We start from the raw sequence: 17,773 nt of genomic DNA on the forward strand, positions 1-17,773 counted from the left end.
AGAAAGATAGAGAAAGAGATTCTGAAGGAAAATGCAGTAAAATGACGAATGTTTGGCGTTTTCTCTTTTTTATTTTTGAGGTGCTCTAATGGGAAAACGCCTGATTTAAAGCTTTCGGGAGATCAGCGGAGGATCAGCAGCTCTAATGTTTTTATTTATCAGGACGGACACTAATATCAGACGCGATTAGTTCAAACCGCAGCATCAGCGCTCGCATCAGCATTACAAATGATCAGATATTTAGAGCTGATGTAGTAATTATCTCCCGTTATGGATGAACGGCCACGCTTGCGGTTCTGCACCAAATGGGCTTTTTCATCATTAATGAAATAATGAGAAGCGTAGCATCCAGCGCAGCGCTAACGTTCATTATTCCACTGCGCAGATACAGAGCTTTATTACCAAATCTACACCATCTGCTACATTACAGCTACTGCGCATATTTATCAATAAGGATTATTTACCAATACATTTTTTTAAAAGTTGTTTTTAGAGTTTTAGAGTTTTAGAGTCGTTTTTGGTCGTATTTAATTTTTATTTTACTTATTTGAATTATCTTTGGTTTGTTATAGCTCTATTTTTACCTTTCTTGCAGTTCATTTTATTTTTTATTTATTTTTTATTGTTTTTAGCTATTGCTTATTACATTATTATATTTTTGGTAACACTTTACAATAAGGGTACATTAGTTAACAGTACGGTACAGTACTTACAACAGAATGCCTTAACTAATGATTAATTGCTATTAGTTTAGACATTATTAATCAATATAAAATCATGTTTAACTGCTGTCAGTTAACAGATATTACAGACATTATTTAACCATTAAACACTATTTATTACCGTTTATTAACTAGTGTTATTTGTGACCTTTAGTGCAAAGTGTTACCAATTTTGTTTTTTTACTCCTTTTTTACGTGCATAGTTTTATTTTTTTATGTGTAGTTGCATTGTTATAATTTTTATTACCTTTAATTATCTTATCTATGATTTTATGATTCCTACTAAATTCTTATTTTTACCTTATTTGTTTTATATTTTATTTTTAAAAAAACAAATATATCTTATTAAAATGCTTCATCCTTTTATTTATTTGTTATTTTTCTTTGACAATCCTTTTTCTGTGCATTAGCTTGGTTTTATTGTAAATGAGGGCCACCCTCAAAGTACTCTGAGTTTAAATAAAGGTTGATTTATTGATTGATAACATTATGACTACCTCCTTGTTTCTATAACAATTAATATATGTTTTTTTTATTTTAAGCAGTGATCATATAGGACAATTTGTAGTTGTATAATTCATTTATTATCCTTGTTTTATCCTGTTCTTTAAATGTCTCATTCCATATTTTTCCTCTCTAGTATGAATGAATGCAATGGGAGCTGTTTTAACAGTCTTTGTAATGTCATATGTTACTTTAGAACATGTGTAATAATGCCCTGCTAAGCGCAGTTCAGTCACTGACCTAGTCTAAGAGTTTCTGTAAAACAGCAAATCCACCGGAGATCCTATTTAAACCTGTAGTTACTTACACACAGAGGTGGGTAGCTCAGATACAAAAAGTAAAAATGTATCTTTAATTTTAACTAGTATAAACAAAACTGTTCTAAACATAAGCCAGCCTATCCCAATAGTACTTTGCTATCTCAACTGTCTCACTGTCGCTCTTCCTTCTGCCCTGCTCCTAAACCCATACATCACCCAGTTCCCCTCCCAAGCTACCCTTCCCATTTTTTAGCCTTTTTTAAATTTGAGCTGAAGGTGGAGTGTCAAGTGACACATTGATTTGCTTATTCCACTTTATGCCCCAAACAAACCCCTAATTGAGTAAGAAAAAATAGTATATGTCTTTAGCGTATTTTGAGCTGCACAAAGTGTACTTTTCCTGTTGTTACGATAGCAAAGACACATTGACACACCCTAAATCAAGCTGCACAGTGCACAGTTAATGGCTCACCTATAGTTTCCTTAAATAGGGACAAAAATTTCAAATCTAAAGTCATTTTTGAAAGTTTTGAGGGCCAAAAAGCACATTATTCTGATAAACTGTAGCTCAGAGCTGATGGGCGGAGCAGTCAGTGGCCCATTTAATGAGAGCTGATGTCACTGGCTGCGTGGCAACTGTTGAACAGAGCTGCCATCTGCTTTTGTGTCGCCCCTGGCCTTACTAAATATAAACTGACACATCTGACTCGCATGCAGATCCACAGCTCTCAGATCAGCTCAGACTGACGGAAGCAGACGGGACAGAAAGACTGACGGTTAAAAATTAAGACGATAAGTTTTGGGACAGCGGATGAGTCAGAGTTTATTTTACTGAAATCGAGGGAATTAAAGAGAGTTTATGCTGGTTTTGTTGAAGAAACTTTCTAATAGATTTTGGTCTGAACATTGCTGTGACATCATTGTTAGTGAGGTCATAGCTGAATACATTCACTGAAAAAAAGGTTTCTATAAAAATATGGACATAAAATAAATAGTAGTATTGTATTTTTCGCACAATAATGCGCACCGCATTATAAGGCACACTCAACGCTAGTAAGGAACAGTGGTGTCGCCATGTTTTCCTTCTACTTTAATAAAGCTTAGTTAAGTTAAGCAAACAAAACTTAAAAAAAAAAGTTTAAAAAATATTTTAAAGTCACTTCTGTTTATTTACAGTAAGCTTAGATTGACAGATTTCCATCCACTAAGGCTGGGTGCAGCAGCATTAGCATTGGCAGCTAACCGCTAGCACTAGCCATGGTTAGCAGCGCTAGTGGAACGAAAATGCTGCCCGACGGTGCTACAGTGATGATCTACAGTAATGCTAATACTGCTCCAGCAGTGCTATCTGGGGTTAGCAGCAGGCTACAGGCCAATAATACTCACCTCTGAATAATACTCATCTCTGAATGTCAAAAGAGCTAGCCCTTAGCACAGTTAGCAGATAATGCTCCCTAATACCTCACTGGCTACACTGAAGAATCCTGAGTGTTCAGGTAAGCCAGGGTGATAATTTTAGTTTCGTCCCACGTAGCTTGTTTTAACATGGTAAAAGTCCAAAGTTCGCAGACTACAGTCCAATATACTCGCCTCTGAACAACAAAAAAGCTAGCTCTTAACCTAGCTAAAAGTTTAGAAGCTAATGCTAATGCTGATCCAGCAGTGCTAGTCAGGGTTAGCAGCAGGCTACAGGCCGATAAAATTCACTTCTGAATGGCAAAAGAGCTAGCTCTTAGTGCTTAACAAGTTTAGAAGCTAATGCTAATGCTGATCCAGCAGTGCTAGTCAGGGTTAGCAGCAGGCTACAGGCCGATAAAATTCACTTCTGAATGGCAAAAGAGCTAGCTCTTAGTGCTTAACAAGTTTAGAAGCTAATGCTAATGCTGATCCAGCAGTGCTAGTCAGGGTTAGCAGCAGGCTACAGGCCGATAAAATTCACCTCTGAATGGCAAAAGAGCTAGCTCTTAGCGCTTAACAAGTTTAGCAACTAATGCTAATACTGCTCCAGCAGTGCTAGTCAGGGTTAGCAGCAGGCTACAGACCGATAAAATTCACTTCTGAATGGCAAAAGAGCTAGCTCTTAGTGCTTAACAAGTTTAGAAGCTAATGCTAATGCTGATCCAGCAGTGCTAGTCAGGGTTAGCAACAGGCTACAGGCCGATAAAATTCACCTCTGAATGGCAAAAGAGCTAGCGCTTAGCGCTGTTAAATGATTTTTAAGGTGCCTTATAGTGCGAAAAATCCAGGAGTAGTAATTGTACGTAAAAATGTGTTCTTCAAATTTTTGATTAATGTACTAATAAAGGTCATAATGGACAAAAATGAATAATGTAGTAATGTCTAATACAAGTGCTATAGATAAAAAAAAAAACCAAGATATTATTTAACCTCTACTATGTGACTCAACACTTTTAAAAGCTTTTAAAATAGAGTATTTTTGCTATTTTACACTCTTTTAATTCTTTTTAACTCTTTTTTAGCACTCTTTTCATGGCATCACCCCAAAAAACTCCTTTGTAGCACCTTTACTTTTACAGATTTAATCAAGATAATCTGTGATTAAAACAATCTAACTGGGAGAAACATTTGCATTTATATTGCAAAACAATGCGGCAATCAGCTCATTATATTCCTGGTTAATTATCTGGTAAATATGACTTCATAAATAACCTAAATTGATCTCAAAAAAATATCTTGCAAATATTTTATAATGCGCTGTTCCATTGCTATCAAATTTATGCTAATTAATTTAATCCTCAGTAATGGAACATTTAAAACATCTGAAATGGTGATGCTCAGCGCTGAGAATCTGAACTGATGGAGAGAGATGATGGAACTGCAGAAGAGATTAATGGAATTGATGTTTATATAATGGCATACATTATAAACTAGCATAACGGCTGACATTATATTTGACCAAATATACAGTTCAGTCCAAAAGTTTTAGAACAGAGAAAAAAATGGCTTTGATATTGAAAGATATGAGAATATGAGACGAAACATCAATATTTCAGCTTTCATTTCCATATATTTACTCAGATACAATAAAACTTGCGTTTCCACACTGCATGAGTTTTTATATGATTAGTGAAAAAGAAAAAACTTTAGATCTAATGTTGATTTCTCTGCAAAACTACAGAGCATTATTCTCATAATGTTGCACCACCTGCTCTGTTACAAATCATATCAACTTTAAAACAGCATATATCTCCTCTCATTTCCATTTATCACTTAAAAAACAACAACATTTGTATGGGTTTGTGTGCTAAAAACAATCATAATTCATCTTCCTGTGAGTTCCTAGACTTTCTAGTCTATATTTAGGAAGAAAAATTCAGAAAATTAAATTATCATTGAAAAGTTACTTTATTTTATTAATTCAGTTGAAAATGTGAAACTCATATATTATATAGATGTATTACACACAGAGTGATCTATATTTTATTTTATTATTGCTGATTATGATGGCTTACAGCCAATGAAAATCCAAAAATTTGTGTCACCCAAAATTGTAATATTATATAAGATCGATTGGTTGGTTCCGACCCTGCAATGTGATTGGCTAAGAGGCGTTCTATGAGTGCCGTTATCAGTTGGTAATGCACTGTAACCGAAGCTCTCCATGTATTACTCCAACGCATACAGGTAACCCAGCAACCATGCAGCGCTTACAAACCAAACAGCGCAGCTACAAACAGAGCAGCAATGGAACTATTTAAAGTCGCAGAGTTTTTATAACCTCCTCCTATTTAACTCAAAATCTTTTAATAAACAATGATAATAGAACTGTGGTATAATCACAATAATACACTCAAGGTTCGAGCTATAACATGAAATATTAGCACTGTGTGATGTGCTGATCTACGACCGCAGCACCGCAGTGCTAATATTACACATGATAGCACGAACCTTGAGTGTATAATTGCTTAATTAATTACTGTTATGGATCAGGCAGGGATGAGACAAGAAGCCTTTAGTATCTGTTTAATAGCTGGTATTAGAGTGTCATAATAAAATGAGCTCCATCCAATCAGAAAGCAGATTTGTATCAGATACAGTACAGTACAACTCCTTATTCAGTTTCAGCTCCTCATCACAATGTTCACAAGTCAGTCTGACATCACATATACACAATACAGCTCTTTAACACAGTGAATAAACCACACACACACACACACACACACTTTGGTTTGAATAAATCTCCATTAGTGCTCATCCTCCTGTCCGACACACTGACATATTGACCGTCAGTGCTGCTAAAACACACACGATTTCCCTCTAATCTCTAACCTCAATCCCCACTCAGAGTGTGTGTGTGTGTGTGTGTGTGTGTGTGTGTGTGTGTGTGTGTGTGTGTGTGTGTGTGTGTGTGAGGGCATGTATTTGAGTGTGTTGAGTATAGACAGACAATAATCCTGTCTGGGTTTAAAAGATGCAAAGTGATAATGATGCTCTCTCACTTAACTCTCTCTCTCTTTCTCTCTCTCTCTCTTTCTTTATATATATATATATATATATATGGAAAAATAAGAGACCACTTCAAAATTGTGAGTTTCTTTGATTTTACCAAATTGAAAACCTCTGGAATATAATCAAGAGGAAGATGGATGATCACAAGCCATCAAACCACCAAACTGAACTGCTTGAATTTTTGCACCAGGAGTAAAGCAGCATAAAGTCATCCAAAAGCAGTGTGTAAGACTGGTGGAGGAGAACATGATGCCGAGATGCATGAAAAAAACTGTGATTAAAAACCATCAGGGTTATTCCACCAAATATTGATTATTTCTGAACTCTTAAAACTTTATGAATATGAACTTGTTTTCTTTGCATTATTTAAGGTCTGAAAGCTCTGCATCTTTTTTTTAATTCAGTCATTTCTCATTTTCTGCAAATAAATGCTCTAAATGACAATATTTTTATTTGGAATTTGGGAGAAATGTCTTAGTTTTTCCAGAGCTGTATACTCTATATTCTCCATCCCTCTCTTTTTCTCTGTACATGTGCCTCTCACTCTTTTCTCTTTATGTGTTTATTTCCATCCACCCTCTCTCCCTCTCTCCCTCTCTCCCTCTCTCCCTCTCTCTCTCTCTCTCTGCAGTAGAGGTTAATAATTTATGGATGTTGTTGGTGGTGACCGTCGCTGGCATCTCTCAGAATCTGTCAGGCTGTCACACACTACTCTAAACTCTACCTCTTCCCTCTAAATCTCTCTTCCCTCCAACACACTCACACACACACACACACACACACACACACACACATACACACATGCTCAGACATCATGAATCATGTATATGTGTGTGTTTGTGTGTTAATACATACATGCAGTGACAGACGGGAAAGCGACAAATCCCTCATAAATGTGTGTGTGTGTGTGAGAGAGATGGTGTGTGTGTGTGTGTGTGTGAGAGAGAGAGAGAGAGAGAGAGAGAGAGAGAGAGAGAGAGAGAGAGTGGGTGAGAGGTTTGTGGTTTGTGAAAATCCCTCCTAGTAAATGCATTCATATACTTTAAGCACTCATTGCTGACACAGATGGGCAAATGTACCCATATAGCTGCTCTAATCCCTGTAGAGAAAAGTACTTCCAATAGAATAGGACTGTCTGATGCAATAAACCTACAGTACTCGCATCATTCCTACTTTTGGATTGGATGAGTTGGGGATGAGTTGGGAAGTTAGGGAGAAATTGTGAAATTTGGGAGTTGGGTATAAGCTGGGGATAATTCAGGGAAAAATTGGAAAGTTAGTGATAAGTTGGAGAGTTGAAGATGAGTTGGGAAAATGGGCATGAGTTGGGAAGTTGGGAAGTTGGGAATGAGTTAGGGATGAGTTGGGAAATTGAGGATGAGTTGGGGAGTTGGGCATGAGTTAGGGATGAACTAGGAAGTTAGAGATGACTTGGGAAGTTAGGAATGTGATGGGAAGTAGGGTATGAGTTGGGAAGTTGGGGATGAGTTGGGAAGTTTGGCATAAGTTTGGGAGTTGGGAATGAGTTAGGGAGGAATTGGGAAATTCTCGATCAGATGGGAAGTTGGGGATGTGCTGGAAAGTTGGGGATGAGTTGGGAAGTTGGGTATGAGTTTGGAAGTTAAGGATGAGTTGAGAAGTTGGGGATGAATTGGGAAGTTGGGCATAAGTTTGGGAGTTGGGAATGAGTTGGGGATGAATTGGGAAGTTCACAATGAGCTGGGAAGTTGGGAATGAGATGGGAAGCTGGAGACAAGTTGGGAAGTTTGGGAGTTGGGGATGAGTTTGAGAGCTTGGGATGAGTTAGGGATGAGTTGGGAAGTTGAGGATGAGTTGGGAAGTTAGGGATGAGTGGGACCATCCAACATCCAAACCTTGTATCTCACAGTACTGCTCCAAAATCTAGTAGAAAGTCTTCCTTTGACAGTAGAGACTAGTTTTAATATCCTTTATTTTGAAAGAAACAATGAATGAGGAAGTGTTACAATACTTTTATCTATACAGTATATAATAATGCATATAAAACTAATCTGTGTGTTTACGTGTTTGCGTGTCTATGTTCCCAAGTGTAGAGCTCCAGGCTGTCTTGTTCATCACTCTATTTTTGAAGTGCTAGACAAATCTTTTTATTTTTTCTTCATTTTGGTGCAGGCAAAGTGACAATCAATTCCATAATAATTTCGCTTTGAGCGATTCCGTAGAAGATCCATGGGGCTCCATTCAGCAAATGTTCTTAAGAAGAAATTTCCTCATGAAAAAACCTGCTTCTACAGATTCTAACCATCTAATTTTCTTTGAGTTTTTTAAATCTATGTTTTACTTAAGTTTAATCTATTTTATTCACTTAACCATAAAATATAACAAAGCATCAAAAAAGCGTACCTTAATTAATTTAAGTAAAATCAATTATCCAAGCTTACAGTGTATAACAGAATAACGAACCTTATATTCAAACATTTTTCAATGTTTTTGCCCTTTTTTAAAACCAATTGCAGTTATACAGCCTCTTCCAGGACACCCAGTCTGGAGCAAAACACCATGTGGCGCTGATTGTTTGTTTCTTTTCATCTTCAACCATTTAGAGATCTTCTCAGCTGCCTACATGATGGTTTTGATGGCCTACATCTTCAACATGCTGGTAAAACCAAAGACGCTGTTGGTTAACACACCTCCATAAGCCTGCATCCCACCGCCCCCACCAATTTTCCTCCAAGCTTGGTTCCTTGGTTCACTTTCCATCATTGCCATCTTTTTCCTCCAAGGAAAATATATACGCTCCAGCATGACTATCAGCTTTGATGTTCCCAAAAAACCAGCACTCTGCTGGTCTCATGGTGGTCTCTTTTTGATGTTTTTTGAGAATCGATGCTGTTTCCTCAGATCCACACTGATTTACCAGTTGGGTTGCTTCAAAGAGCACCATTGGCATCTATGATTGGACTGGGCTGGAGCTCTACACTCATGATCTGGCTCATCCTACTGTCTGCCTTGGTGGTTTGAGAGGCTTTTGGAAGTCAAAACCACTCCAAATGATGTATTCTGACCAAGATTTTAGTATTTCAAGTAAATAACCAAGATCACAGTACCATAACTGCAGCAACTGCATTGGTAACAAGTAATATCATCAATGCTTCGGAGAGAAAGCACCAATTGGTTTGTAGAATGTTGTGAATTTGTGCATCCCACAAGAGAATGAGAGTAACAGATTCCCCATCAGATTCCTTTTATTTCTGCTTAGAAAAAAGGGTTATTCTACAGTTATAGTAAATATAGCAACAGTAGACACTATCTTTCGGTGCAGTTACAGCTGCAAGTCTTTTGGGGTTTGTCTCTACCAGCTTTGTGCGTCTAGAGAATGAGATTTTTGCTCATTCTTCTTTGTAAAACAGCTCAAACTCAGGCAGGTTGGAAGGAGAACGTCTGTGAAGAGAAATTTTCATGTCTTGCCACAGAACCTCAATGGGATTGAGGTCAGAAATTTGACTGGACCTGACACTGATTGGTTTGTAGATCGTTGTAAATTTGACGAGTTGACTTTCCAGATCTGAAATTGGTCTGAAAATCTAGAAACTGAAGAACATTTACCACCTTTCACTGCAGTTACAACTGCAAGTCTTTTGGGGTTTGTCTCTACCAGCTTTGTGCGTCTAGAGAATGAGATTTTTGCTCATTCTTCTTTGTAAAACAGCTCAAACTCAGGCAGGTTGGAAGGAGAACGTCTGTGAACAGAAATTTTCATGTCTTGCCACAGAACCTCAATGGGATTGAGGTCAGAAATTTGACTGGACCTGACACTGATTGGTTTGTAGATCGTTGTAAATTTGACGAGTTGACTTTCCAGATCTGAAATTGGTCTGAAAATCTAGAAACTGAAGAACATTTACCACCTTTCACTGCAGTTACAGCTGCAAGTCTTTTGGGGTTTGTCTCTACCAGCTTTGTGCGTCTAAAGATTGAGATTTTTGCTCATTCTTCTTTGAAAATTAACTCAGCCAGGTTGGATGGAGAGCATCTGTGAACAGCAATTTTAATGTCTTGACCCAGAAGCTTAAGGTGTTTTAGGTCAGGACTTTAGGTCTAAAAATCCGAATCACCTAAACGTTAAGAACATTTAATGCTATAAATGAGCCGAACCATGGTTTTGTTGATCTGGACCAAGACCACTTCTGTTGGTCAAACCAAATTTTGCTTCCCAATTGAACAGTCTGAAGGTCTAAAGTTGACTCAAACAAGGTGTCCGCCATTGCCATCATAGGACCTACAGTAGTTCTTTGGAGGATTCTTTCAGCTAACAAGACTGAATGAACTTGGTAGTACGTCAAAGATGGACTGGATTAAGGACTGCCATAACTTGAACCAAGTGACCTTCTGGGCTAAAACATATCTGATCCCACTCAAGCTAAAATTCTTGCACAAATATAGAAGAGAATTGAATGGAGTTCTTATATTGCAATTGAATGTAAGAGTGAAAATCTACAGTGGATCCAAATAAAGAGTTCCACTCCCAATTCTTGGTCACGGTCTCTTAACAGAGAACAAAAGAAGCGCAGACAGAATTACGGCGCATAAAGCCAAAGAAATCAATGGCTCATCTGCCTGAGACTCTGTACGAACCTCGCCTTTGAAACCGTGGGCCTGAATGACGACTGCGCATCACTTTATCCAAATAAGCCCGGCTTCAGAACCCATCTGATCTTCCACATTGTGCTCATCAGTGTAAAGCTCTATTATTCACACCATACCTCAAAGCTTACAGTGAATAGAGCCTGAGAGAATAGACCGGAATTACACTCGTTTAATGAGCGAGAGAGAGAGAGAGAGAGAATATATAAGACTAAAGGACAATAAAAGTATAGCATATTTTTAAAGTATAGCATATATTTCTCCTGGATTCTCCTTCAGCCAGCATGTGTATATTATGTTCAGTTCCGTCAGCAGCTCACCGGATTTACCACATTTACCAGTAATTTACCAAACCAGGTGTTGATTAATATGATGAGAACTAGAAATAAATCTATTAAACTCAGATTAAGAGGAGAGATTTGGAGATTTTTAAGTTTTAAGGAAAAAAGGGCTGTAAAAGCACTGATTTTTGTAAAACTGCTGTTTGTATTTATTGTATTAAATTGTTTTTCTGAGCTAATAAACACTTACTGCACAGATAAGAAGCTTTTTCATTGCTTAAGATCTACTTCAAAATCTACTTTATATAGACACTCAAATGCAAACACACACAGCTTGTCTAGTCCTTGTCATAAAACACCAATAATAAAATATGTCTTTTTTTGTTTTTTGTTTTTTTTGGTCTGTTTGCCTTGGAACTCTCCCATGGAGACCATTTTCACCCAGTCTCTTTCTTATTATTGAATCATTAACACTGACCTTAACTAAGAAAAGTGAGGCCTGCAGATCTTTAGATTTTGTTTCTTTATTCTTTTGTGACCTCCTGGATGAGTTGGCCATGCCCTTTTGGAGTCATATCAGTAGGACGGTCACTATAACTACTCAGGAACTCAAGAATGCATGAACACAGGTGTGTATATACTATATGGGAGAAAATATTGGGACACAGGTTTCTTCTGAAATCAAGAGTATTAAAAAGAGCATATCCCACTTTTGTTGGAGTAACTGTCTCTACTGTTTCCACTACCAGTTAGGCTACCAGTTGAGCCTATCCCAGCCGGCACAGGGTAGAAGGCAGGGGTAACCAGTATACACTCTGGACAAGCCGCCAATCCATGGCAGCCAGGTTATTCCATCAATGGATTTTTTTCTTCCCTGACAATTTCATGATTCATGGGGCTGGAATTCACCACAGTTCACCACAGAGTCCAGACCTTAACCTCACTGAGAATCTTTGGGATGTGCTGGACGGAGAAGAGCTGCTTTGAGCAGCTGTCAGACTCGTCCATCATCAATGCTGCTGCAAGATCTTGGTGAAAAATGTAAGAAATTAATGCAACACTGGATTGAAATATAAATATAAATCTTGTGACATTGCAGAAGCTTATTGAAACAATGCCACAGAGGATGCGCAGAGCTGCAATCAAAGCTAAAGGCCAGGCATACTTTAAATATGTCTCTGTAATAGAATGGAATAGATCAGAATAGTCACTTATATTGTTTCCATGCAGTGTATGGACAGTATCGGGTTTTTATTCTGATTAAAATAGGAAGTATAGGAAGTCTAAAACAGGGGCAGTACTTTGAAATATGGTGATTTGATTAAATGCCAGCTCGCCCCTGTTGGTTCCAGTGGCCATGGCTACAGCCTCAGTAAATTAAGCATTAATTTCAGACGCATTGTGAGAGCACTACATTACAGCTGCACCAGAGCGCAATTTGTGCTGCATCTGTGCTCTTATGCACATCAGAAAGAGGAAAAGTCAAATGAAAGTTTAATGGCTTCAGTCCGGAACAAAAACACAGAAAAATCAGTGAAAAAAAAGAAGAAATGTACTAAAAGGCTGATGGAACAGGGGCAGAATGATGATGCGTTGGGGGCGCGAGAGCAGAGAAGGCAGAGTGAAGGGAAAAAAGAAAGCCTGCCAAAGAGATTTCCAGATTGAAGGAAGAAAATGGTAAAGGTCAGGAACGGCGTGAGTCAGGAGGGGGAGGACGGAGGAGACGGTGGAGACAGAGACGGAGGGGACGGAGACGGAGGGGATGGAGACGGAGGGGATGGAGACGATGGAGACGGAGGGGACGGAGGGGAAAGGACAGAGGTAGTGATTTGACTAAGATGTCACATTGGGCCTTTTTATTGTGAGTGCTGTGGAGGGATGATTCATGGGAAATGTAGTTTTAAGACTGGGGTGAGCAGAGTGAAGCTTACATCATCCTACCCTAATACACACCCACACACCACACACACACACACACACACACACACACACACTTATACAAGCCCTTATCTAGAGCTTTTACTAGAGATTTTCAGATTCAATCCAATCCAGTAATTTAGACATTACTAATTGATTGGGTATCAGCTTTTAAACTTCCAATCCAGTTCCGACCATTAGTTTTCTTGTATTGATTCTGTGATTGGTTATATAAAGAGACTGGCTGTCAGCTGTACCGAACTATAGTTGAAATGATGATTTTGATTGGTTATATATTGAGACTGACTGTCAGTTGTACTGCCCTTCAGTGGAAATCCTGCTTGTGATTGGTTATATATTGAGGCAGACTGTCAGCTGTACCAAACTTCAGTTGAAATGAATATTTTGATTGGTTATATTTTGAGACTGACTGTCAGGTGAACCAACATTCAGTTGAAATGGTAATTTTGATTGGCTCTGTGGTAAGACTGAGTGTCTATTGTCACACCTTTCAGCTGAAATCATGCTTTTGATTGGTTATATATTGAGACTGACTGTCAGCTATACTGACCTTCAGTTGAAGTGATGGTTTTGATTGGTTATATATTGAGACTGACTGTCAGCTATACTGACCTTCAGTTGAAGTGATGGTTTTGATTGGTTATATATTGAGACTGACTGTCAGCTATACTGACATTTGGATGAAATAATGATTTTGATTGGCTCCGTGTTGAGAATGACTGTCTTTTGTTTGGCCTTTTAGCTAAAATCATGCTTTTGATTGGTTATATATTGAGACTGACTGTCAGCTGTACCAAACTTCAGCTAAAATCATGCTTTTGATTGGTTATATTTTGAGATTGACTGTCAGCTATACTGCCCTTCAGTTGAAACGGTGATTTTGATTGGTTATATAATGAGACTGACTGTCAGGTGAACCAACATTTAGTTGAAATGGTGATTTTGATTGGCTCTGTGGTAATATTGATTGTCTATTGTCCCACCCTTCAGTTGAAATGGTGATTTTGATTGGTTCTGTATTGAGAATGACTGTCAGTTGTACTGTACTTTATCAAAAAATCTGATTTTGATTTATTATGTGTTGAAACTGACTGTCTATTTTCCCTCCCTTAAGATTAATTGATGTTTTATTGGTTCTGTACTAAGACTGATTGTTTACTGGCCCACTCCCCAATCATACTGATGATCCCCCAAAGTGAAAGGATGCTTTTGATTGGTTATGTGTTGGGACTGACTGTCAGTTTGCTTTAGATTGGTTCTGTGCTAAGATTGACTGTCTGTTGGGCCACCCCCAGTTATAATAAAGATTTTGATTGGTTATGTGTTGAAACTGACTGTCTGTTGTCCTGCCCTTTAGCTGAAATAATGCTTTTTATTGGTTTTATGCTAAAATTGAATGTTTGCTGGCCCAACCCAGTTAAAATTATGCATTTGATTGTGCAATCCTTTAGGGGAAATTATATTATAATTTTGATTGGTTCTGTGTTTAAAATTGACGGTGCCACTTTTATGCTTTATAAGGTTCTTACTTTTTTTTTACTTTTCTTGAGTCATCATTAACATTTCTGTTGATAACTTTATTCATGATAAAAAAGTGATTGTCCCTGTTGTTCTGTCAATGTATGTGTTTGTGCATGTGTTTATTATTATTATTATTATTATTATTATGTTTTTTAAAAATATTTTCAACTTAGCCAATATAACCTTTAAGAAACTCTTTTATAAACTCGTTATAAACCCTTTATAAAGGAGCCCTATTTTAAAGTGGTACCAAATTGACTGTCACATGGTTTCATGTTTTTTTTTATTTGAATAAAATATTTAAATCCATGTGTCATTGTAATTCCACTTCATAATTATGTGCTAGTCACAATTTTGTGTTGGACTATCGTTTAACCCTTGTGTGGTGTTCGGGTCTGTGGGAACCGTTTTCATTTTTCATCAAATGATACTAAAAAAAATTTTTTTCTAACTCAAACTCATTGGCATTGGCTCATTTTTTGTGAAAAACATATATCAAAACACATTTTCGATAAACACACACTGTACACCCCCCCCCCCACACACACATTTATATTACATACAGTCTGTTTGGCCAAGGGCTAATAAACATTGCTTCATTTGTAAATTTGAAACTAAACAAATTTTCTACTCATATCTTGAGTTTAATTCATTTTCTTTTACATTTTATTAAAAAACTAATAAAAAAAAGAGTTGCACTTTTTGAAAGAAATGTAACATAAGAAAGGTAAAGGGCAAATATTAACCATGTAAGCTGTTTATATTGCTTGCAATTTAGGTGAAGCGAGCATGTGTAAAGCATTTTAATGTAGAATTGCTTAATTGCTGAATTAAATACAAGTAACAAAGTAAACGAGGAACAAAAATATGAACACCACACAAGGGTTAAAATCTCAATAAAAAGCGTGAAAACAGTGTGAAAAAGTTAAAGGCGTATGAATACGTTTGCAAGCCACTTTATAAAAATTCACTCCATTCCAACAATCAGCCTCTTGGTGCGTTTCTCTTATTGTGGGATCGTCACGGCTAAGACTAGAAAATCTCCAGTTTCTCTGAGGAGCTCTCCACTCTTCATCAGCCTGCTTTTGTTCTTTCACAGCTGGTGTAACTTCATTTCCTCGGCTGAGAGAAGGTGGCAGATAGTTGTGAGAATGTGGGCTGAGGTGGATGGATTCGGGGTTTGATGCTGTTTAATAATTAGCTCATCTGAAATCATCTTTGATGGCGAGATGAAGCATGTGAGTGAAGCACCTCTCGCGCTGTGAAAGGATCCTTCATCATTAGCAGTGAAGGATCTGAGCTCCTGTTCATCGAAATCATCCGTATCATCAGTATCAGTATCGGCCCAGGCTCTTCCTTTATATCAGAGACAGCTGGACAATCAGAGACAGTCTGTGAAGATCAGGGAATTAAAATTATGGAGAATTTGAATGAAAACCCAATGAAAACCCAAAATTCAGTGTCTCAGAAAATTAGAACATTATATAAAACCAATTGGTACTTTTGGCAGAGTGGGCAGTGTGCCAAGTCCTGCTGGAAAATGAAATCTCCATAAAAGTTGTCAGTAGCAGAGGGAAGCTGTAAGATATGAAGTGCTGTAAGATTTGGTGGGAAAACAAAACTGCACTGACTTTAGACTTGATAATAAAACACAGTGGATCAACACCAGCAGATATCAGACATGACTCTTTATCCAAACCATCACTGATCATCAGTAAATTTCACATTTCATTTAAAGGAAATCAAGGGAGCAGAGTCTGGAGAAAGAAGAGTGGAGAGACACACAGTCCAAACTTTTGTCTCTTACACTGTGCCAAATGAATGGTGAATGGGCCAATAGAAATATTTAAAAATGACCTGAAATAAACTCTTTTTACATTGACATTCATTGAAAGAACACTTCGTTGTAGAAGTTGGAGATACTTGTTTTTTTTTTCATTGGACAGCGACGATATATACTGAGGTGAACGGGTGAAATCAATACTCTGGTGATTGACTTCGTGGAGGTGCTGTGCAGTGTTATGTGACCAGGTGGGTGAGTGATGTCAAAGTAAGGTGCATTTTGGGTATTGAGCTGTAATGTAGTTTCTGTTTCTTTTCTATTCTATTCACTTTATATTTTGTTTATATTTTTATTCTGCTCTATTCCAATTCATTTTACTCTATTCTTTTAATGATATTCTATTCATTTTCTATTAAATTTAATTCCACTCTATTCTCTTCATGCTCTATTGTATCACTCTTTTCTATACTTAGTTTTGATTCTTTCTTAGTGTTGAAAGTTGTTTGAAACGAGGTCAGCCTTTGCTCTGCCAAAATAAAAACTTACATCTCCGCATGTAAATTCACCGTTCTCCTTTTTTCGTCCTCCATCGCCTCGCTCTTCCTGTTTTCCGTCATCCTTTCATCCTCTTCTCTTCCTGTGGTAGACGACACTCCCCGAGGTGAAACGGTTCTCTGGAGCACCATTATCATCCCGTAACGAGATCAGCATTTAAACCAATTCGGGGGTTGACGTAAGTCTCGGGTTTTTACCGTAATAGAGCACATTCAGGGCTCAAAGGCACAAACGCATAAACACACACACACACACATCACACACACACACACACACACTCTCAGACGTACTTGTGTGATCTTTTGCCTCCGGTTCCTCCTGGTCCTGCTCCACAGTCGTGGGCTTGGATGATGAAGGTGTGTTCTCTCTGATGCTCGCAGTCGATTGGACGCCGCGCCTGCAGCTGCCCCTCCCCCGACGTCCTGTTCAGGACCACCGCCTCAAACGGAGCGTCCAGGCCGTACACTCGAAATGCACAGATCTCCCCTAAAAAAAAAACACACACACATACACACACAGAAATATAAAAAATATACAATTAAACAACCAAAATCTAAGAGGCTGGTTCGAATACTGGTAGTTTCCATATAGTTTGCCATCAGCTGCTGGAGCCCCGAGAGAGCACAGTTGGCCTTGCTCTCTCTCTGGGTGGGTACAGTACAGTAGATGGCGCTCTTTCTTTTACCTCATCGCTCCTCCTAGGGTGATGTGGATCAGCACAAGGTGAGCTGCGTCTGTGAGCTGATGTATCAGCTACTCGGAAATGCTACAGTATCAGCAGCAGTTCAAAAAGAGAGAGGCGGAGTCTGACTTCATATGAGTTGAAGGAGGCATGTGCTAGTCTTCATCCTCCTGGTGTGTTGGGGCATCACTACTGATAGGGGGAGTCCTAATGAGTGGGTTGTTGGGTAATTGGCCTATGCTTCTTCAGTGTTGCAATGTTTATTAACATCATTTTGAACAGATTTCGCTCATTCAAACAGCCTGAAAATGATTTTAAAAGCTCAGTTTCTCTCTGATCTCTACTTCAATCGGGCTCGGGCTCATAATGACAGTTTATAGGCCGGGTTGGATCAGACGTTTTTGGCCTGAATCGAAACTCTATAAATAGATAAA

General features: G+C 38.1%; 1 protein-coding gene across 1 annotated transcript in view; it reads right to left on the bottom strand.

Moving 5' to 3' along the window:
- The window catches only part of clstn2b (calsyntenin 2b), a 155,404-nt gene that overhangs the window by 58,138 nt on the left and 79,493 nt on the right, over window positions 1-17,773 (bottom strand). The window contains exon 3 of the mRNA XM_049467247.1: window positions 16,948-17,143. Coding sequence (XP_049323204.1) covers window positions 16,948-17,143 — 196 coding nt within the window. The remainder of the gene's footprint in view (window positions 1-16,947; window positions 17,144-17,773) is intronic.

The sequence above is a fragment of the Astyanax mexicanus genome, chromosome 18 (genome assembly GCF_023375975.1).
Source record: "Astyanax mexicanus isolate ESR-SI-001 chromosome 18, AstMex3_surface, whole genome shotgun sequence".
NCBI lineage: Eukaryota > Metazoa > Chordata > Actinopteri > Characiformes > Acestrorhamphidae > Astyanax > Astyanax mexicanus.